At 39.7% G+C, this 22,619-nt stretch overlaps 1 protein-coding gene across 1 annotated transcript; it reads right to left on the bottom strand.

The window, feature by feature from the left end:
- Positions 1-307: 307 nt before the first annotated feature.
- On the bottom strand, positions 308-15,472 carry LOC141839578 (protein HOMOLOG OF MAMMALIAN LYST-INTERACTING PROTEIN 5). The gene is made up of 7 exons (XM_074727358.1): positions 15,232-15,472; positions 15,012-15,112; positions 2,087-2,196; positions 1,885-1,960; positions 1,653-1,793; positions 1,461-1,532; positions 308-1,359 (listed from the first exon to the last, which is right to left on the bottom strand). The coding sequence occupies exons 1-7, from the start codon at positions 15,332-15,334 to the stop codon at positions 565-567; spliced, it is 1,398 nt and encodes a 465-aa protein (XP_074583459.1). The 5' UTR covers positions 15,335-15,472; the 3' UTR covers positions 308-564.
- Between the last annotated feature and the right edge of the window lie 7,147 nt (positions 15,473-22,619).

Raw genomic sequence — 22,619 nt, 5'->3', positions numbered from 1 at the left:
ATGAATTTGAGTTAAAAATGAGCCTTTGAGTTGCAAAGGCGAGAGGGAATCAATAATCACGACTAACCGATTTAGTTAAATCAGTCAACTTAGCCAAGAGATTTGTCAAATAAAAGAAGAGCTGGAAACATAGTACTACTCCAGGGAAGAAATAATTGGCAATGCAATCCGATAGGTTCAGTTCAAACAATGTGGTAGTTTTGATAATTAGAGGATTTTGATACCTGGCCACATTTGCCGATTGCCTGAGAACTACTGGAAGAATGGAGGATATCATCAAATTAGTAATTTGGCCATAGTCATCTGCTTCTAGAAAACATAAGTACCAAACGTATACGTTGCAGCCGATCCCACAATATATTTAGGTCAGATTAAATACACAAGCTTATAGCCAGATTTAACAATACTATTTCAGAAGCCGTTATGGTATTTAAAATGGCATTTCACACAGATCAAAGGATGGACAGGAAATATGAAGGGGTAGCAAAAGATCTCACGTAGCATACGAAGCAACAACCAGAACAGTACTGAGCTTTTAGTATAAGCAACCCCAACAGACACAAACTAATGAGTTTCAGCCGAAGGATTGGTCAAAAGTTCAAGCGATCGACGCAGGTGATCCACTGCAACAGTCACATCATCAAATGCAAGCGCTCCAACAGCGAACCTTGCTGCCTTGTGAGCTTCAGCAATTTTCGCAGCAGAAGGTTGATAATTGCTATCATACTTGTACCTCTCAGAGGATGGAACAGTCTGCACCCCATGATTGAGGTGGGCACTGCTAGAAGTGTACTGCACAGGTGGTGCATAATGTTGAACAGGAGCAGATTGGTGAGCGTAAACTGCAGGATCATGGGGGCGGTTGTAAGTAGTAGGCTGATGAGTTGGAGGAGAAGGGAAGGTAGTGTCGTGATCATGGTTGTATGAAGGCTGATGAGTAGAAGGGAAGGTAGTATCGTGATCATGGTTGTATGAAGGCTGATGAGTAGGAGCAGAAGGGAAGGTGCTATCATGATCGTGGTTGTAAGAAGACTGATGAGTAGGAGCCGCAGGGAAGGTGCTATCATGGAAGCTTGGATAAGACTGAAAATTGGGATATGAAAAAGTAGGGTTTAGATTTTCTTGTGAATTTTGAGGGATATGTTGGTACTCGTTTCCATAAGAGTGATGCTCATGTTTTTGAGAGTAATCAGGATACTCAGGCTGGCTAGTTGGTTGAACATGGTGAATATCATTAGGATAATCAGGACCTGGATACGAGGATGGTGCCTGACTAAAACCCTGTGGCTCATCAGTATTCTGAGGGGGTAAATCAGCATTTCTATAATTATCCACAAAATGCTCACTTCCTCCTGAATTCTGTACAGGAACAGGAAAAAAAAAAGAATAGATGAGCTTCAACAATTTTGTGAGCAAGGAATATGTAGCAAGCTATGCACAAATTACACATTCAAATTGACCTTGTGCTTATCCTGAGTCGATGCATTTTCAAATTGCTGGCTAGATGGCAATCCATCACTTGGTTGTATGCCCTGACAAAGGATAAAAAAAGATGACACTATTAGGCCCACAACATTATGCTATGATTCATAAAAAAGAAACATTCTGTATTTCTTTTTATTTGGCTATGAAATACAGGTGATAGAGCATACATAAGTGTAGCTTGAGGGGCCTGAGGAAAATGATTGATCAGGATCACCACCTGGAGGACCTGGTTCAGGTTTCCGGCCTTCTTTAAGAGCTTTCCTTATATCTGCAGCTTTCCAAACTGCGTACTTCTGTTTTTGCTCAATCTGGAAAGTACAGTATGATCAGCATTAGTCTGCTTGCTCATATTGAACCAAAAAAATAGTTTTTTACCAAATGGTGAAGTGTAAAACTTACTTCAGGCTGAAGTTCACCAAACTGATATAGTATCTCAAAGAAGATACTCGCAGCATAAAACGTTTTTGCAGTATTCCTGTAATATTACTACTACTTAATTTCCCAACCATTGTGAGACAAAGAAAAGCCAGTGAAATGTCTTAACAGATATGTATAGATAGATAGATAGGAAAACGATAAAGAAACATGTTCCTTCACATACAGATCTGCACGACCAGCACGATCTTGCTTATCTGCCTTTGTAAAAAGATTTGATGCAAAACCCTCCACATAAAGGTTGTCCTCAGGCCCTAATTGCAATGACTTTTTGTCCTGTGCAAAATCACAGAATCAGAGTCAAAATGAAACAAATTATCATCCAACATAGAAATAGAGTATTAAAACGAAATTCAATGGTGATTCTCTTCAGATATTAGAAAACCATTATTGTAAAAATAAATTATTAATTGTCAGTTAGGAGTCACCAGATAAGTTGGATCCTACAATTTTTACAGTATCATGCATATTTCTCTCCCTAGTACTCAATTATATATATACATATATATAATGATAGACAACAAATATTAGTGAGATAAAGCTATGAGGTAACATTTCTCTCCGATAATAATCAACAATGTTCAAATGATAATTATTATCGTCTTCAATATGAAAACTTAATAAATCAATGCTAAATAATTGCAAAGTAGACAAGCAGGTATAGATCCAACAAAACTATAATAATTGCTTTATTATAGTAATAAGAAAAGTAATATATTTGATGTATATTATATATGTTAGCTTATGTACCTTACATCTTAACAAGTTCCATCACAAATACCCTGATGTTATTCTTCTTTGATCTATTATCTTTCCAAATAATGCATTATGGATCTCATTTCTACATTTTCCCTTCTCAGTCTCTGATGTCAACAGCAAAATTCATTGTTCTCCCTATTTTATCTCTAATACTATCTCCATTTTTTTCTGAATACATCTTTTGTACTTGTTTCTTCTATTAAATAAAGCACCCATCTCAACATTCGTATCTCAAAGGTCCAAAATTGAAGGCCATAAAGCTGTAGATTTTCAAGTAATTTGTAAAGTCACAAACACTCAATTGTTTTGTGATTCTAACCTTGTAGTTCAGTTTCATTGCATACTCGGACAGTATTTGAAAATAAATAGCACCATTATGCCTAGGTATAAGATAAAGAAGATGGAAGATGACGTACCAGTGTGGTGCCAAATTTATGAAATGAAAAAAATTGGGAGAGAGTTTTGTTACAATCAGTCAATCATCAAGAATAAGGAACCATGGGTGGTAGTAGAGGAAGGATAAAGAGAAACCAAGAGCAGGAGATAACGAGGTAGAGAGAAAAGAGGGGCGATGCGAACAGAGAAAAAAGAGAGAACATACAAAAATTTGCATTATTGCCTCATTATTGCAAAGTAGGAACCTGTAGGGAGGAAGAACAATAGGTACTTGTAACAAAGGAGGGCAAACACCACCGTTGCAACCCATCACTTGTGGGACAGTTGAAATGGCTTTCATTTTAATCAGCGTTCTAATCTCTGAAATCATCTTTTTTACTCAATATGACCTTGTCAAAATCTTTTATCAACTATGTGGGAACTCTGAAAATCATAGCTCATTGTTAGCTCTAATACCAATTGTTACAATCATTGAGGATAAGGAATCATGATCACTAAAAGAGAAAGAGAAGCCAAGAGCATATAGATAGATAGAGATGTATAGTGATAAGAGTGACAAGGGAGAGGAAATGAATAGAGAAAGAAAAGTGAAGAAATAACTAATTATATTGCTTCCTTATTGCCCAGCCGAAATTGAAGTCTTTCTAGATCGTTACAAATTCTTTAAAGAATCATATGGAACCAATCACTGTTAATTGTACTATGAGAAAATTGACTTTCAGATTTACTAAATTGATTGTGTGTCCTGCTTAATATATATTGAGGGGGAAAATTAGAGGTTATACACTTGTATGGTTGTTTCCTAACCCACATGGTTCCATATCCCTATTTCTATCTCTAATATTGATTTTCCTACCCATCCCCCAATTCAATATTATGGTGTTGGTAAAGACAAAAATTGCATTAAGGTCTTATTTTGAACGATAGTAAACACTAAGACTTTGTTATATTTGATTGATCAAAATTTTTTATTACAAGTTTAAAATCTCAAATCATGTTGGAGTTTTGGTTTTAACCAAAACAATTTTAGTACCATAGTAGAGTGTCCATGTATGGTGTTAGTAACGAATTAGAGATGAAGGGAGGAAGGAGATGAAGAAAAAGAAAAAGAAGAGAAGGAAGCTATACAACTAGAGGAGAGACAAGTTTAAAGTATCATTTCATGTTGAAGTTTTGATCTCCATCATTTAATGGCACACCATGTTGTGCTAACACTCAACGCACCTTGGCATATACATTAAAGTATACTAAGATGAGTTTAGATGAGCTTTATTCCTTTAATGCCTTTTCACTTTATTTATTTATAAAAGTATGGTTATAACAATTTGACAGGAAATTGAATTTAATTTTGTCAGATAATACTATGTTAATACTCTATATGTTTCGTCATGTATTAATGCATGCGAGATGAATTTAGAGAAGTTTTACCCATTGTAATCTGTTTCACTTAGTTATTTTACTTATTTTCTATTCCTGTTGAGATCGCCTCGTGGACCCGTCACCAGCCACGCAGCACCAAGATGGACATCGTGAGGAGGAAGAAGAGGATGAGCTTCGGGACCTACAAGTACCAACACAGTGAGAAGGAAGGCCAGGGGTGTCCCTGGCTCGACCACTCCGACGCTCAAGTCAGTCATTGAGAAGAAAGAAGGAGAAACAACTTGCAAGAAGGAACGGGTTTTAGATTGTGTTCTTGTGTACCTATGCCTGCAATATCAGGAGGTTATATAGACAGAGAGGGGAGAGAATTATACCAGCTTGTCTTATTGTTAATTAAAGAGAATATCTGTGCAGTGAGATTTTGTCAGAGGAGTTGTCTTTCGTTATTAAGGAGAATATTATCTTGTCAGAGGAGATATCTTGTCAGGATTTTGTCGTGATCATTACAGTATGAAATGTCCCCTCATTGTCATAATAAAATTGCATCATTAGGCATGATAAGTGGGACAAATTGTCAGGTCCCATAACTTCTCAGCGGCGGCAATGTAACTGCCTGAGAGATTTGACTGTGGCGTGACTGACTAAGAGATTTAACTAACTGAGAGAGAAAGACCGGAAGGGAATCAGCATGGCTTGGATATAGTAGTACAGTGCTTGGTGAGTCGGGAGTAGAACTCTTGCTCTCGGTACCTTAATACTTGGTTTGGACAAGACGAGGAAGCTAAACTGAGAGTTAGGCAGACCGTGGTCGGCAAAGTCTGAATAGATAAGCGAGTAGCCGAATAGGGATCCAAGTGAGCTGAGTGAGTCAGAACAGGTGGGGTCCAGTCAACCCTGGTATAGGGTCAAGTCTCCCTCTTTCTGTCCAACGCGTCCAGACAAGTCACCCTTCTAGCTGACGTGCCCTGACCTGAGACTGGTCTTTGCGGGCCAGGTCATATCTCCCATAACACGAGTCTCCCCTCAAGTCTAGTCGAAGGAGCGGACAAGTCGACTGACTAGACCAAGTTTATGACAGACTGGATATGATTACCCTTGCAAATACGGATCAGAAATGGAGAGATAGTCCAAGTCCGATCAGGTGACAAACCATGCTGTTCACGCGGCTCGAGGTGCGCTCGATTATGAGGCTGCTAAAATCTCGTAACCATATTCACCGACTCAAGTAGAGAAGGCTAAGAAGAAAGTCCGCGTTGACTTTACTCACTGCCATGCCGAGCTGCTCTAGCGTACTACCTTGATCTCGGTTTGGTTCTAGGAAGAGGTAGTGAGAGGAGTGTGAAGTGGGCCTAGGGCCCTGCCTTTTCAGTAGTGTGTGTAGCTCGCCAAATCAATTACTCAATCTGTCTGCACTCACTTGCATCACTCCCAACAGTCCAATCAATCACTCCATTTACCTGATTATGAGCTTGACTTCTCTTCTTGCTTCTCTTTCTCCCCACCTGGCCGCAAGCACTTCTCTCTGCCCAGTTAGAGTTAAGTGAGAAAAGCAGTCTTCTTTCTACCCATCTTCTCTCTATCCAAAACTCACGCACTGACTTCACTCACCGCCATGCCAAGCTGCCGTGCATGCTACATCGCCCGCCAACCTGTGCTGCCGACCTCTAAGCTGCTTGCCACGTGCTCGCGGACAAGCTGCCAAGCTAACAGTAGGAGGTCGGACGATTTTTCCCCATTCTTACCATCTCTCCACCGCCATACACACATCCGACACGATTGCAGAGATCGCGCTTAGCTTTACTTTGCCACCTCAACTTTGTCGTCCCTTTGCTTCTTTGATTAATTGGCAACCGTTACTTCAGATAGGTCCACTCGTGGATAGAGAGACCATTGAAAGGAAAGTTGCTAGCCTAGTAGCCCGACCTTATATGATCATAAATCTAAGGAAAATTCTTTTGTGCTATCTGTTCTTGTGATGCCTTGCAATCTAACAGAGATAATGAGATGGAAAGTGCAAGAGTAGATTGAGGCTTTTGGTCTTAGCAGGAAGAAGAAATAGAGTGAGAGATAGGTAGACGAAATGGTGGGCTCGGCAAGAGGAGGGGACAGCAGGAGCAAGGATGCAATAGAGATGATGGCTCTTCATGAGGCAATCAGGAACGTCTGCCTCAACTCGGATTAGACTTACTCTGTTTTCTGGATCATACACCCTCGCCCGAGGAGCAAGGGTGTCAATATCTGCAAGGTGGTGGGAGACGACAATGGCACCCTGATGTTGATGTGGGAGGATGGATTTTGTCGGACAAGCGAAGCCAAGTGCATGGACGAGGACACTGTGAGGAAGGCTTTCAGCAAGATGTCGATTCAACTCTACAACTATGGAGAAGGCTTGATTGGGAAGGTTTCTGTATAATATTACCGACACTGATGTGATGAATTGCAACTACCACTACCAACTGACACTGATGAATTGCAATACCAATGTGTGAGGATTTGTTATAATGCCACCGTACCAAGCGGGGGCTGCCGAGCTCGCCACCGAGCTCGAGCCAGTTCGAGCTCAGCCATTTGGAGCGGCCGAGCTCGGCATCGAGCTCGGCAAGCCGCCACAATGGGTCGCCGAGCTTGCCACCTAGCTCTGTGCACCCGCCACGCGAGGGGGGGATGTGTACCGAGCTCGCCTGCCACACAGGGGAGCTGTGTACGGCAGCTTCGGAGTCGTCCGATCAGTCGCTGATCGGACGGTAGTGGTCGCGGGCCGATGTTTATAAATAAGTTCAGGCGATGAGGGATCAGACAGACAGCCGAAGTTAATCGGAGATTGTTACGGGCCGAGGCATATATTGCTACTCTTCAAGCGCAGGCTGTTGAGGCCCTAGAGGGGCAAGGGTGTCTACGTGCCGAGCTAGAGCTGGTAAGATCAGAGAAGAGGCTTACAAGTGCGATGAGGAGGACACGGCTCGGAAGGAGGAATAGGTCAGATCGGACGAGGTTCAAGATATGTTCCAGGCTAAGACAGCCAAGATGCTTCAGTACAGCTTCAAGAAAGCCCGCAAGTATATGAGGCTAGACTGATTCCTCTCGGTACCTTACTGGATTTCTTGAATATAGGTAGGGTGTGGGCTGAGTTGTCCGCGTCGGAGAGGAGAGGTATATAACGCTGGACTGATTCCTCCTGGTACCTTAGTAGATTTCTTGAATATAGGTAAGGTGTGGGTTGAGTTGCCCAAGTCGGAGAGGAGAGGTGAGTGACTGTATGTACTGCTCGTCGTAGAGTTTAGTATATAAAACTTTGTATATATATAAATGAAACATCTTTCGTGCTCATTTTATCCGCCATGTTGAAGGAAAACTACTATAAAACCAATATAACCGAGCTGAAGGAGGGAGTGGCACCTGGAGTCCGAGAGAATAGAGGCGATAATAATCCGAAGTTAGAGTATTTTAACGCGGACTCTGCATGCAAGTCAGGAACCGTTGTTGAAGGAAACTGCTGGTACAGACTAGAGATAGTCTTCAGAGCACTACTAGTCCAAGACCAAGGATATATAAGATTGAACCTTGACTAGGGTAATTGCCCGCTGATCCAAGACTAGAGGAATATATAGCTCAGGAGAGATTGAACCTTGGAACCGTCAGAGACCAAAGATATATAGCTCGGGAGAGATTGAACCCTGACAAGGGTAATTGCCCGCTGATCCAAGACCAGGGAAATATATAGCTCAAGAGAGATTGAACCCTAGAACCATCAGAGACCAAGGATATATAGTTCGGAAGAGATTGAACCTTAACAAGGGTAATTGCCCGTTGATCCGAGACCAAGGGAATATATAGCTCAGGAGAAACTGAACCCTGGAACAATCAAAGACCAAGGGTATATAGCTCGGGAGAGATTGAGCCCTGACAAGGGTAATTGCCCGCTGATTCGACAGGGGAATATATAGCTCGGGAGAGATTGAACCCTAGAACCCTGAAAAGGGTAATTACTGAAGGACGCTGCTGGTCCGAGACCAGGGGTATATATAGCTCGATCCACGACTATGTCCAAGTCGGAAGAAGTTGGACTCTAAAAAAGGCAATTGTTGATGGATGCCGCTAGTCCGAGATTAGGGGAATATATAGTTCGATCCACGACTATGTCCGAGTCAGACGAGATTAGACCCTGCAAAGGGCAATTGCTGATGGGCGTCACTGGTTTGAGACTAGGGGAATATATAGCTCGATCCACGACTATGTCCGAGTTGAGAGAGGTTAGATCCTGAAAAAAGCAATTATTGATAGACGTCACTGGTCCGAGACCAAGGGAATATATAGCTCGATCCACGACTATGTCCGAGTCGAGAGAGGTTGGACCCTAAAAAGGGCAATTGCTGATGAACGTCGTTGGTTCAAGACCAGGGGAATATATAGCTTGATCCGCGACTATATCCGAGTCGGGAGAGGTGAAATAATGTGGAGGACCCGATAGAATGATGACCTGTAAAGGGCATATGCATTAGAGTCAAAACAGGTTACAACAATATGCACAAGGAGCGAGCCTCCGGAGTCGGCACATCGACGACTGAGCTTGTCAAGCTCGATAAGGCCGAGTTTCCACAGTCTGAATGGCTCGATGATTGATTTTGGAGAACGTTGCACGAGCCCCCAAATCGAGCACTCTCAAGGGTTGAGGCAGCAGTCTTTGATCGGCTCGGCCGATTACAGGAGCGTTGTGGCTCGGTAAGGCTTGCCGATTGGCATCGATATCCTTACATTGAGCGGACTGAGCTTCCTCCATATTAATATATTTAACCGCCCGACTTAATAAGATGTCAAAGTTCTCGGGGGGCTTCTTGACTAAGGACCTGAAGAAATCCCCCTCTAGCAATCCGTGAGAGAAGGCACTTACCAAGACCTCCGAGACAGTAGAAGATACTTCTTGTGCTATCTGTTTGAAGCAATGCAGATACTCCTTTAAGGATTCTCTCGGCTTCTGTTTGATAGAAAAAAGATCCATCGACGTTTTGCGATATGTCTTGCTGGTGCCGAAGTGTCGCAAGAATGTGGCTTTGAAGTCGACAAAAGAGGAGATGGAGGAGGGAGGAAGTCTGTTGAACCAGCGCAAAGCTGCTCCAGCTAATGTTGTCAGAAAAACACGGCATTTGATGTCGTCAGTATATTGATGTAGTAAGGCGGCATTCTCAAACCGCCCTATGTGATCTTCCAGGTCAGTAGTCCCAGTGTAATCAGCTAGCTGAAGAGCTCGAAAATGACGAGGCAGCTCCTTTTCTAGTATTCGCTTGGTAAAGGGTGAGTTATCAAGTTCACCCTTGTCCCCTAACCAAGAGCTCTTGCCCTTGGCCTCCCTGGGAGGAGTTCTTTCTACTGCTGATTCCATATATGCGACGGGTTGTACAGGAGGGGCCCGTGGTACTTTTACTAGGTGTGGCCTTCGAGTAGAGATCTAGGGGACCTCCGCGGATCATGTTGGTATCTTGGAGGGTAGAGCTGGGGCGAAGGGTTGGTTTTGCAAAGCAGCATGAACCGCACAAGAGACGGTTGTGCTCTTCTTCCGTCAAGGTGAAGAGGGCTGGTCTTGTGGGGTCGTCCATGGTCACATCTCAAAGCAGGAAAAAAGGAATTCCCACAGACAGCGTCAAAATATGTTCCTGCTGAGATCGCCTCGTGGACCCGTCACCAGCCACGCAGCACCAAGGTGGACGTCATGAGGAGGAAGAAAAGGATGAGCTCCAGGACCTACAAGCACCAACACAGTGAGAAGGAAGGCCAGGGGTGTCCCTGGCTCGACCACTCCGACGCTCAAGTCAATCACTGAGGAGGAAGAAGAAGAAACAACTTGCAAGAAGGAACGGGTTTTTAGATTGTGTTCTTACATACTTGTGCCTGCAATATCAGGAGGTTATATAGACAAAGAGGGGAGAAAATTATACCAGCTTGTCTTATCATTAATTAAGGAGAATATCTGCGCAGTGAGATTTTGTCAGAGGAGCTGTCTTTCGTTATTAAAGAAAATATTATCTTGTCAGAGGAGATATCTTGTCAGGATCTTGTCACGATCATTACGGTCCCCTCATTGTCATAATAAAGTCGCATCATTAGACATGATAAATAGGACAGATTTTCAGGTCCCATAACTTCTTGGCGGCGACAATGTGACTGCCTGAGAGATTTAACTGTGACGTGATTGACTGAGAGATTTGACTGGCTGAGAGAAAAAGACCGAAAGGGAATCAGCACGGCTTGGATATAGGAGTACCGTGCTTAGTGAGTCGGGAGTAGAACTCTTGCTCTCGGTACCTTGATACTTGGTTTGGACAAGACGAAGAAGCTGAACTGGGAGTTAGGCAGACTGGGGAGTTAGGCAGACCATGGTCGACAGAGTCCGAATAGATAGGCGAGTGGCCGAATAGGGATCCAAGTGAGCTGAGTGAGTCAGAACGGGTAGGGTCCAGTCAACCCTGGTATAGGGTCAAGTCAACCTTGACGGTCAAGTCTCCCTCCTTCTATCCAATGCGTCCGAACAAGTCACCCTTCTAGCTGACGTGCCCTAACCTGAGACTGGTCTTTGCGGGCCGGGTCATAACACCCATAACATTTTCTATAACACTATATCAATTAGTATTAATTGAATTAAAAGGATTCTAAGTATTATTTCTTCAATCTTTATTGAGATATTCATATAAATTCTATTCAAATCTTTTTCCATTTAACTTATTGACTTGAAAAAATAACTTTACGATAATTAAATAATTAATAAAAAATTCATGAAATAAACTACAATAAAAATAAAAAATATTACTTACATTCATCTAGACTTGGAGCATGCTAAGAAATAAAATGACAACACAAAATAATACTCATTTGCACGTTTGATATATAGAAATTGCTTATGTTGATTAGTATCGAATTTCAGTAATTTACTAGAATGATACGTTTCGAATATGTCATCTAGTGTTCCCAGGGAATTCATTATAGGATTTTTTCTAATAAAAAACTTTTTCTCTTGCATATCTCTACTTGCTTTGCAAGTTAATTCCACAGGTACTTGTAATTCAAAAGAATATATGAGTGGTTTGTACATAACATTTCTTTCGTTAATCTAGGCTTTTGTTTGTTAAGGGAACTATCAATTCCCTTCGTAACCCATCACTTGTGGGACAGTTGAAATGACTTTCATTTTGATCAGTGTTCTAATCTCTGAAATCGTCTTTTTTACTCAATATGACCTTGTGCAAAATCTTTTATCAACTATTTGGGAACTCTGAAAATCATAACTCATTGTTAGCTCTAATACAAATTGTTACAATCATTGAGGATAAGGAATCATGATCACTAATAGAGAAAGAGAAGCCAAGAGGATATAGATAGATAGAGATGTATACTGAATAGAGAAAGAAAAGAGAAGAAATAACTTGTTATATTGCTTCCTTATTGCCTGGCCGAGATTGAAGGCTTCCTAGATCATTACAAATTCTTTAAAGAATCGTATGGAACCAATCAAATCGTACTATGAGAAAATTGACTTTCAAACTTATTAAATTGATTGTGTCCTGCTTAATATATATTGAGGGGAAAAATTAGAGGTTATAAACTTGTATGGTTGTTGCCTAATCCACACGGTTCCATATCCCTATTTCTATCTCTAATATTAATGTTCCTATGGTGTTGGTAAAGACAAAAATTCCATTAAGGTCCTATGTTGAACGATAGTAAACACGAAGACTTTGTGATATTTGATTGATTATAATTTTTATTACAAGTTTAAAATCTCAAGTCATGTTGGAGTTTTGGTTTTAACCAAAATAATTTTAGTATCACAATAGAGTGTCGGTGTCTGATGTTGGTAACGAATTAGAGATGAAGGGAAGAAGGAGATGAAGAAAAAGAAGAGAAGGAAGCTATACAACTAGAGGAGGGACAAGTTAAAGTATCATTTCATGTTGAAGTTTTGATCTCCATCATTAATGGCACCATGTTGTGCTAACACTCAACACATCTTGGCATATACATTAAAGTATGCTAAGATGAGCTTTATTCCTTTAATGCCTTTTCATTTTGTTTATTTATTTATAAAAGTATGGTTATAACAATTTAATAGGCAATTGAATTTAATTTTGTCAGATAATACTATGTTAATACTCTACATGTTTCGTCATCTATTAATGCATGCGAGATGAATTTAGAGAAGTTTTACCCATTGTAATCTTTTTCACTTAGTTATTTTTACTTATTTTCAGTAGGACTATATCAATTAGTACTAATTGAATTGAATTAAAAGGATTCCAAGTATTATTTCTTCAATGTTTATTGAGATATTCATATAAATTCTACTCCAATCTTCTTCCATTTAACTTATTGACTTGTAAAAATAATTTTGCAATAATTAGATAATTAATGAAAAATTTAGTGAAATAAACTATAATAAAAATAAAAAATATTACTTAAATTCATCTAGACTTGTAGCATGCTAAGAAATATCATGACAATAATACTCATTTGCAAGTTTGATATATAGAATTGCCTATGTGGATTAGTATCGGAATTTAGTAATTTACTAGAGAATGATATGTTTCAACAATGTCATCCGGTGTTCTCGGGGAATTCATTATACGAATTTTTCTAATAAAAAACTTCTTTTCTTGCATATCCCTACTTGCTTTGCAAGTTAATTCAACAGGTACTTATAGTTCAAAAGAATAGATGAGTGGTTTATACATAACATTTTTTTTTGTGAATCTGGGCCTTTGTTGATCAAGGGAACTATCAATTAATATAGTTCTACAAGCAATTTAAATTCAATTTCTTGATTTGTGCCTTCAAATTACAAAACATATGAAATTCTTCAATCAAGCCCTTATTAACAAGCCTACAAAATGTCTCAAATTATATATGACTAAACTAAGGTATTTTTTACTTTCCCTCATTTGCATCATTCTAGAGTATCATAAATTTAAGTATACCCTTTATACAAAATCTTAACTCAATATTGTCGAACCAAATGGAGCAATTTCACAATGATGGAATGTACATTTTGCTTACTAAATCATAAGAAATTTTAGCCAACCCAATAATCGTATTTCATACGTATGAACAAAAATGAGACAACGGAATGAAGGGCATTTTCAACACATGATCGAATTCACAATAGGCATAAACAGAAATGAATTTATAAAGAATTCCTAGAAAATTTCCTCACTTACATTTATGGAGTCTTATATAAAATATTAAAATTCACCAAACTTCTATGTATTATTATGATAATATTATTCCATTAATTAGGTATCAAAAGAGCAAATGGATTCAAAATGAAAACAAATCTTTATTGTATTATAAAAGATAAAGAAAAAAGATAGTCCGGTGTATGAAGCTCCCGTCAACGTGGGATCTCAAGGAAGGGCTTATTATACGCAGTCTTACCTTACTTTGCAAGAGGTTGTTTCTAAAACTCGAACCCGTGACTTCCAGATCACACAACAACAACTTTACCATTGTGCCAAAGCTCCCCTTCCTTTATTGTATTATAGAAGATAAAATAAAAAATAAAAAGCACAACAATTCCCTAAAAGGATATGGTATACCCACATAAAAAAAGGACTTGTCCCAATATATATGTAGTAGTTTTTGTTTTAGCTATGTGGGTTTATATATATACATATCATGTATATTATTGTAATTGAATTGAAATATAAAAAGATTGGTACAAACTAGTCATGGATCAAAACTTCTCATGATGTTGTTATTGTAATTGAATTGAAATATAAAAAGATTGGTACAAACTAGTCCTGGATCAAAACTTCTCATGATGCTATTATTGTAATTGAATTGAAATATAAAAAGAATGGTACAAATTAGTCAAGGATCAAAACTTCTCATGATGTAAATAAGGTAAGGCAATGATTAGATACAAATTGACAAAATTTACTAACTAAAAATAATAACGGTTCCAATTTGTACTAAATTTTTATTCAGTGATAGAAAATCCTGTTTAAATTTGGACGAATTCGGTGACATTGCAAAGCGGTAATGTAGGGGCCAATAACTCCATTATCCCCATTTCAAATTCTAGTGTTGCCTGATCAACAAAAAAATTGGAAATTCTTATTCTACTAATGAATTTTGTCCACAGAGCCAAAGAAGGATAAGCCTATTTTTCTCAAACTTTGGTCCTTGGGTGGTCCAAAGCGTATAAACAGGAATGGAGTAGGTCTTATAGTAATTTGATTAACTCTCACTACTTTTTTCTAATTGAAAAAATTTCAAAAGATAGTGAGAATCAATTCTGAGATTCACAATGATGAAAATCATAGGTCGAAAGTCCCAGCAGTTCCTAATGGACAACCCATTTTTCTTATAGGATTGAAGAAGTGATTGATCAGAGACAAGATGTGAAAAAAAAAATTGGCATTCAATGAAATTCTTCCATCTTCCTCAAACAATCAAAATCCCCAATTCCAACATAAGAACGAACGCTTTTCAGGATAACCAACAGGCATCACTAACAACCTTTATCCAAACATAATTCAAGCAGAAAGATCGAAAGAAGGATAAATAAGTACCTTCTCAAGTTGCTTCATGAGGGAAAGCAGAATGGAATTGGTCGTCTTCGTGCGGTCCTTCTGTGGGATCTTCAGTCCTCTCTCCATCGCGTACAATCGACCTACAACAAACCCATCCATTAAAAGTAAAAGAGGGACAACCCTAGGGCTAGAAGCGATGAGAATTTGCTCCGAGAAAAAGTAAAAGAGGAGCCTAGGGGCTTGAATCGAAGAACAGTACAGTAATAGGCGACGAGCGGTTCGTGCTTCTGGAGCTCGTCAGCCCTTTGGAGGTAGGGCAGGAGGAGCTTCGCCGGCTCACCCTCGCTCCCCATGCCGGACATCAAACAGGTAAATTTATCTTCTTTTGTGTTTCTCCCCCTCCAAGAGGCTCCTTTTTACTTCTTCGGGTGTGAGGATCGGCGCTTCTCTCTGCAGATAACCAACGAGGAACAAGTCGGCTGCCTTCGACGGGAAGGAAGAACACGAGAAATTAAATTAGTAGCAAATCAAATACGCAAAGCTTGTAATTAAAAAACCCCCTTGATTAATCTTTTCCAATAAATCAGAATATTATTTCTAAATGATTTTTTTTATAAAATTAATCTTTTTTTACCATGACAAACTGTTTTGTTTTTCAAAAACAATCCACCAATCTCCCTCTTTCCTAAATATATATTTAGCCCTAGCCTCCTCTCCACCCTTTAACCAATTAAAATTTTTGTAGTGTAAAACAAATTATATTTTATAATTATTTAGAATCTCAAACATAATTTTATTAGATGTTTTATGATATGTAAACTCAACATGGACACAAATAATCATTAAAAGAAATTAAAAGTATGATGGGAAGAAACTTTTTTCATTTTTTTCATCCAAGTAATTAGATTCTAAATGTATCTTTAATATCACAAATTAAACATGAGAAAGTGATACGAAATTAAATTTTAAATGAGGTTTAATGTCATTTTTGTATTTGGATGCTTGCAGCCATAAATTAGATATAAAAATTTGATATTTGTTTCAGCCTTTTTCCTATTTTACCACTGTCCTCTCCAACACTCATCACTTATATACCCCTCCCCTCTCCTTTTCTCTCATGCACACCCACACACTACACTCTTCTTTTCCCTCTCCCTTTCCTTAAATTGTTTTTTTAACTTAGATATCATGATTAATTTTTTGGGGATGATCAGTCTGGCCTCATAAAAGTTTTCCATCAATTACTAGGATAAATCGGATAGTGTGTGATTGTCTCACCAGGGTAAATCGGATAGTATGTGGCTATGCGTCGCAACTAGGATTTGAATTGTAGGTATTTGGGTAGTTGTTGGAGTGTTTGACCACTGCATCAAGTCCCCGAGGGCTCTCTTTCCTTGGGTCATTGTGCCATATTCAATTCATTGATGATGAACTTTTCTAGATTTTGACCGATTGAACAACACCTAGAGGATAGAGGATGAGCTTCAGTTGTTGCCAAGTGCTTCGGAAGAAGTTCGATGAAAATTGCTTTGGAAGAACAACAATGAAAGTTGCTTCCTTTGCTTGTATTGGATGAAATTGTCAATGTTGGGATCGTCAATACGAAGAAATGAATAAAATGTAATTTACCATACTTTTTCATGGAAGGCACACTATTAATCAATCATTTCCACTTCCAGTTTAGAGAAAGAAGCTCTTCCTTCTATGTGATGGAGGGGTGATTGGAGGATGGTGTAGAATGTTGGGTGCAAAGTTGATAATGGCTACTTCTCTAGTCTTTTTCTCCTGCTATTGAGCAACGAGAAAGCTAGCAAAAGTAGCTGCGGGTCAAGTGAAAGCTATTCACTCAGCAAGTGCGGTAGAAGTTGCTGATCAAGCATTGGTCGAAGCAGTCCAAGTATCAGCCAGAATGCTGAGCAAGCAACGGGTCCAGCTAGTTGTTCGGTCCAGTTGGACATCCTAGCTAGTGCAATAAGTCAAGGAGCTAACAAGGCACCTCTGTAGGCTGACATGGAGCAACAAATGTCAGGCGTGGACACACCTCAAGAACAAGTTGCTGCTGACCAGGCCAAGCAGCCAAAACCTTAGGCAAATTTATTTCGCGACAATCGCAAGGCGAGCATGGCAATTCCATTATAACAATTCATGCACACGGGTTAGCATTTGAAGATGAATTTTGACAACATTGACACGGTGGAACAGTCCATGCCTTATAGGTTGTTTCATGGGACGAAATTTAGGGCGAGTAGGATGGTGGGTGCCCTACCGATTCTACATGCACAAAAGCGGTTGGATAGTCTTCTGATTTGACACCACCGAGGGGGACTATGTATTAGTAGGAACATCATACTTTGTGTTTGAGACTCCCCTATTTTTGAAGCTCATGCCAAGTTGTTTCTTATTCGATCAGGATGGTCGATTCATTCTCTCTTGGATTCAAATATATAGTATAGGGAATCCTATGCGACAAATAATAAAATTCACAGTGGAAATAGGATCCCAATGTAGGATCTTGTAACGCGCTAGAGGGGGGTGAATAGCGCGTTGTCGTTTTTCGTTCGTTCATTTTTATCAAAGTACTAAGCAGCGGATATTAGAACAAGATGCAAGGGACTCGCAGATTTACTTGGTTCCTAACCTCTAGGGTTAGTACGTCCAAAGTTTATGTACGGGAGGCACCCGTCCACTAGTGGTCTCGTTTCCGAACGCTGTTCAGAGGCAGAGAAATCCGTCTTACGGTCCAAAACGAATATATAAACGAAAGTACAAAGCAAGACAAGGAAAGTAAAGTAACCAAACAAGTGTTGTCGATTTAGAAGTCCTGAGCGTCACGTACTCCTCTTGGATCTTCCCGGTTGCAAAAGTCTGGCCCCGTTCATGTTCCGAATCGCCGTTAGTTGGAGAAGAGAACTTGTAATTAATGATTTTGGTTGTGCACGTTCATCCTTCTTTTATAGTCTATTCTGATCGACTGGAGTATATCTCAGGTCAACTCCACTTGGATTTCCGATCTGATGTTCTGGTTCTTATCCTGGTTGAGTCAGATATTCAGGTCGACTGGATTAGCCGTTCAGGTAGACTGGAATCTCCATTAAGGTTGACTGGATCAGTCATTCAGGTCGAATGGAACCAGTTTACTCAGTTTTGACCTACCTTGATTCCGAATTTGGTTCAACTGCCTTTATTTGCTTCACCTCTGCTTTCTCCATCTTACTTCCAGCTCCTGGTTCCTACAAGACAAGTATACAAGCAAACAAAATAACCTAAACCTTATCATGTGGGTCTAACTTCGAATTTCTATCGAAATCTTGGGTTAGTCTGACGCCTACTGTTCCACTCCGAAAACGCGCCCTTACCCACTCCATTCAGGAGAAGTTTTGCCAACAAGTCCTCTAGATTTGTTGGACTTCTTGCTTAGCCATAGTCCTTGGCCCCTAGGAATTTGCTATTGTGACTCGGTCCTCCAGACTGTCTAGACTTCACCAACCCTCTGGTCTTCCTAACTGTACGCGATTGGACTTTGGTCATGCTTCCCGGTCCTCTGACACTACATGGACTTATACCTGGTGCACTCGACCAGCTAAGACTTCTGCCTGATCCTATAAACGGACTTTCCTTTGCCTAGCCTACAACTATGATTTTTCCCTTGCCTGATCCTCCAAATCATGACTTACCTTTGCCTAGCCTACAATTAGGACTTTCCTGCCTAGCTTGTAAACGCCCACCCTTCTTACTATCATTCTTTATCCCCCATCATATCTAAAGAATTATCAATATGCATAAACTTTAAGCTTAATTCAATATATTCATCAAGATAAATAATTCTAGGGCCTGAACCATTTTTCTTTCTTTTAAAAAAATATCTAAATAAATATGCATGAGTCAGAGTTTAAACTAGAAACTTCTTATTAAAGACTTTTATGGCTTACCACCAGTCCACAAATTCTTTTATTTTATTTTCATCCAGTCGACTGATACTAGACCAGTCGACTGCTGCAGTCGACTGATCACTCGACTGAAGTTTCTGTTTGCTCGATCTCACCATGGCCAGTCGACTGGTGCTACCCCAGTCGACTGGTGAATCTGAAACAAGTCTTTTCGAGCTGCTACTTGGATATTTACACCCCAAATACAATCCATAATACTTCTAACACATTACACAACATTCTTAGATAGTTCAAAGACAAAATTGGTATGCATATACCATCAATCTATGTTCATATCATGTGCAAACCAAATAACACAACCTATCATACTCTAAACATGCATAAGCAATTAGGCGGAAGCAACTAAATGACATAGCATAAACACTAGTAGGTTTAAAAGTCTATGACATAATATGAACACTAGCAAGTTCGAATGTATGACATAACATAAGCACTAGCAGGTTTCAAAAGTTCATGACATAATATAATCACTAGCAAGTTCAGAATCGTAATCCACGGTTCCGTTGCCACACACATCAAGCACTTCATCCGCTGCCCCTCTTACTCAAGCCTTCCTTTACCTTTATCTGCAGTAGAAGGAATGCAAACTATAAGCAATGATGTTTAGTAAGTACTTCCTAATCTCACAAAACAACGCATTATAAGAAAACATGCTAAGAAGTACTTATACATAACACAATGGTTCAACTAGACATGCATGAACTTGAAATATATGACTTGCAATATATGACCTTCAAATATGCTTTGCTTATAAAAACATGAACATGAGATATACTTAAACTATAAACATTGCACTAGTCAAGGAAATAGTTAACTTTGGAAACTTGTACTATATATATACTTCAAAATAGTAAACATCCTTGTTTGGGCCTGGCATAGTACCAATTGTGCGCATCCCTAATAGGATTCGGGGTAGCTAGCCATCGAACCTCTTAGGGCAACTTACTAAGGGCGATCTAGGGACCCGTGGTCGAACTAATGGCCTGGTACATGCCACTTTTAAAGTAAAATACTTTCTTTATACATATATTCTGTACTTATACTAACAAACACTTAACATGCTCTTAGTCTCAAAAACTCATATAGGAAGCATTTCAAAACACTTGATCATGCTCTTTGTGTCAGAGAGCAGTAAAGGAGATGAAAGAATATGATTCTTGTTCTCTGCGACGTTGACCGCTCTTTTTATAAATTTCAGTGCACCAGTCGACTACTACTAGGGTCAGTCGACTAATGGGCTTCAACGATAATTAAATATGTATTTAATTCGTCAGCTGTCACCCCAATGGCAACCAAGAGGCCGCGCCTCCGGGACTTCATCCTTTGCCAAGACTCCATTCCTGGACTTCCCTGTGAACTCAAGTCACACATATTAGATCAACAAATATTGCCTAACTTAAACTGATTTAGCCAAACATTAAAATCCATGTTGGAGTATACTGAAAAGACTAGCTCTTTTGTATATAAACATTTCATGAAATAAAGGAATCATGTTTTGGTCAAATGGTTGCAATAGATTAGACTTGTAACATGTCCCCTTAATTTACATTGTAGATAACATGGTGTCTGTGAGACACAGAAGATCATGATTATCAGCTCCTTGTAAATTATAAATTAAGGCTCACAACCAAGATGACTTTGGACAAACCATCGGGAACGGTTGTAGTGTAATTCAGTAACTGTCTATCTTGACTGTAGAATTACACTAGTACACTTTGTGTGTATTGAGTAGGACCATTGAGGTTGTTCAATTTACGCTGACTCATAAATTGAACAAGACCTCTGTTATTATACTTATGCACTCTTAATCCCGATATAATAAACGGGCGCATATATTTAGTAACTATCACTTTGATTTACCAAAGGGTGAGATCTTTCCGTCAGATCAAATATTCTCGGTAAGTTGGGTGATGTTACTATCTATATGGTGTGCCGTTAATTATAGAAGGAATCCGTGTCCCAGTAGGGCTGATGATGTCCCCTTGAAGAGCTCATAAGGTTTGTCATGTCAAATCTTGCAAGTGGACTTAGTCCGACTGACAATAAGGATGAGTGGTACTATTCAAGGACATAGATGTCGATTATTGAGTTGTCAGTGAACTCAGATAATTGATGGACATACGATATCTTAAACACGGGGAGCAATGCATAAAATAATAAGAAGGAACCCATAACGTAATTTGGGGATTGGATTGGTAGTGCAATAATGATCCTCTAGTGGAATGGATCGTTATTGATGGATGTAGGTGTGTATTCGGAGTTGAATACGGGATCCGAAACCCATCAGAAGGCCAGATCCAATACCTCCTCGAGGTCCCTGCTGTAGCCTAAAGAAATCTCTAAAAGATGCAATCAAACGGATGAGATTAGTTCTCAGCCGTCGGATAAGATTTAACCGATGGATGAGATTGGTTCTCAACCGTAGGATGAGTTAGTGGATGAGATCAACTTGTATCCTTGGGATTAGATCAAGTTGCATCCAATGGATCGAAATAAATAAAGAGGATCAAAAGAGATTAAATTAGAACCGTTGGATGAGATCTAGTTGCGTCCGATGGACGAGATCTCTTCGGTTCGGTTTTAATTCTCTTTGGAAGCAAGAACCGGTTCACAAGGTGAACCGAACCCATCCCCTCTATAGCCCACGCCCAAGCATGATTATTTGTGGCCATTGGATCAAGAGATCAAGTTATATTAAAGAAGATTATATTAGAACCATTAGATGAGATTAAGTTGCATCCAATGGATGAGATCTCCTTGGTTTGGTTTTATTTCTCTTTAATATAAAGTTGGTTCACCAACCAAATCCCTCCTTGATGTGGCCGGCCACCTCTCTCTCCATGGATATGGAAATGTTTTTTTAAAATAAAAACTGAGGGGGCCGCCAAGCAATCAAAGGAAGAAATAATCAACGCCTATTCTTTTCCAGATTTGGAAGTTATTTATGGAAATTATCCAAATCAATCCCTTGAAGGGAGGGGGGGCGGGATTGGCTTGATTGGGGGCATGGGGAGGCTATAAAAGAGAGGGGGAGGGGGCGGCCAAGAGACACACAAGAATCAGAATAGCATACGAAATCTCTCCGATTTCGCAATTGCTCTAGTTTTCTTCTCCCTCTTGGCCGGCCACTTCTCTCTCTTCTTCTTCTTCTTTTTTGTTTTTCTTTCTCTTGCTCTTGGTGGCCGAACCTCTCCTTTTGAGGTGGTGGCCGGATCCAAGGTGGAAGGCAAGGAAGAACGAAGCTGCTTCAAGAAAGAAGAAAGGCGATCCAAGACTTCATCCGGCAGAGGTTGCAGTTCTTAGTTCTCGGAAGATCGTTGCCCACACAACGTCCGAGAAAGAGACAGGAATACAGCAGAAGATTCCGAGGTTCAAACCGGGTTCTGGTATAATTTATTTTCCGCAGTTTTATACTTAGAACTAAATATGTAAAACCGTAGATAAGTAATTTAGAATCGGCGATCCTGTGGATCGATCGACTTAATCTTCTTTGAAGATTATGTCGATTGATCCGGGCGGGATAAAATTTTTGTCCTATGGGGTTCTATGCTTCTCGGAGCGGATAGAATCCGGAACATGGGACGAAGATCCAGAACGCCAACAATGGTATCAGAGCGAGGTTCTCCGATTCCGATAAATTACTTCGGTTTTAGTTTTGCATGCTAGTAGTCACATATATTAAATAGTTAGAATTTGCAAT

The sequence above is a fragment of the Curcuma longa genome, chromosome 11 (assembly GCF_044706935.1).
Source record: "Curcuma longa cultivar G26 ecotype Majalengka, Jawa Barat chromosome 11, ITB_CL_G26_1.1, whole genome shotgun sequence".
Taxonomy (NCBI): Eukaryota; Viridiplantae; Streptophyta; class Magnoliopsida; order Zingiberales; family Zingiberaceae; genus Curcuma; species Curcuma longa.
Note: the sequence above shows the minus strand (reverse complement) of the source record. Positions and strands in the feature narration are given on the sequence as shown.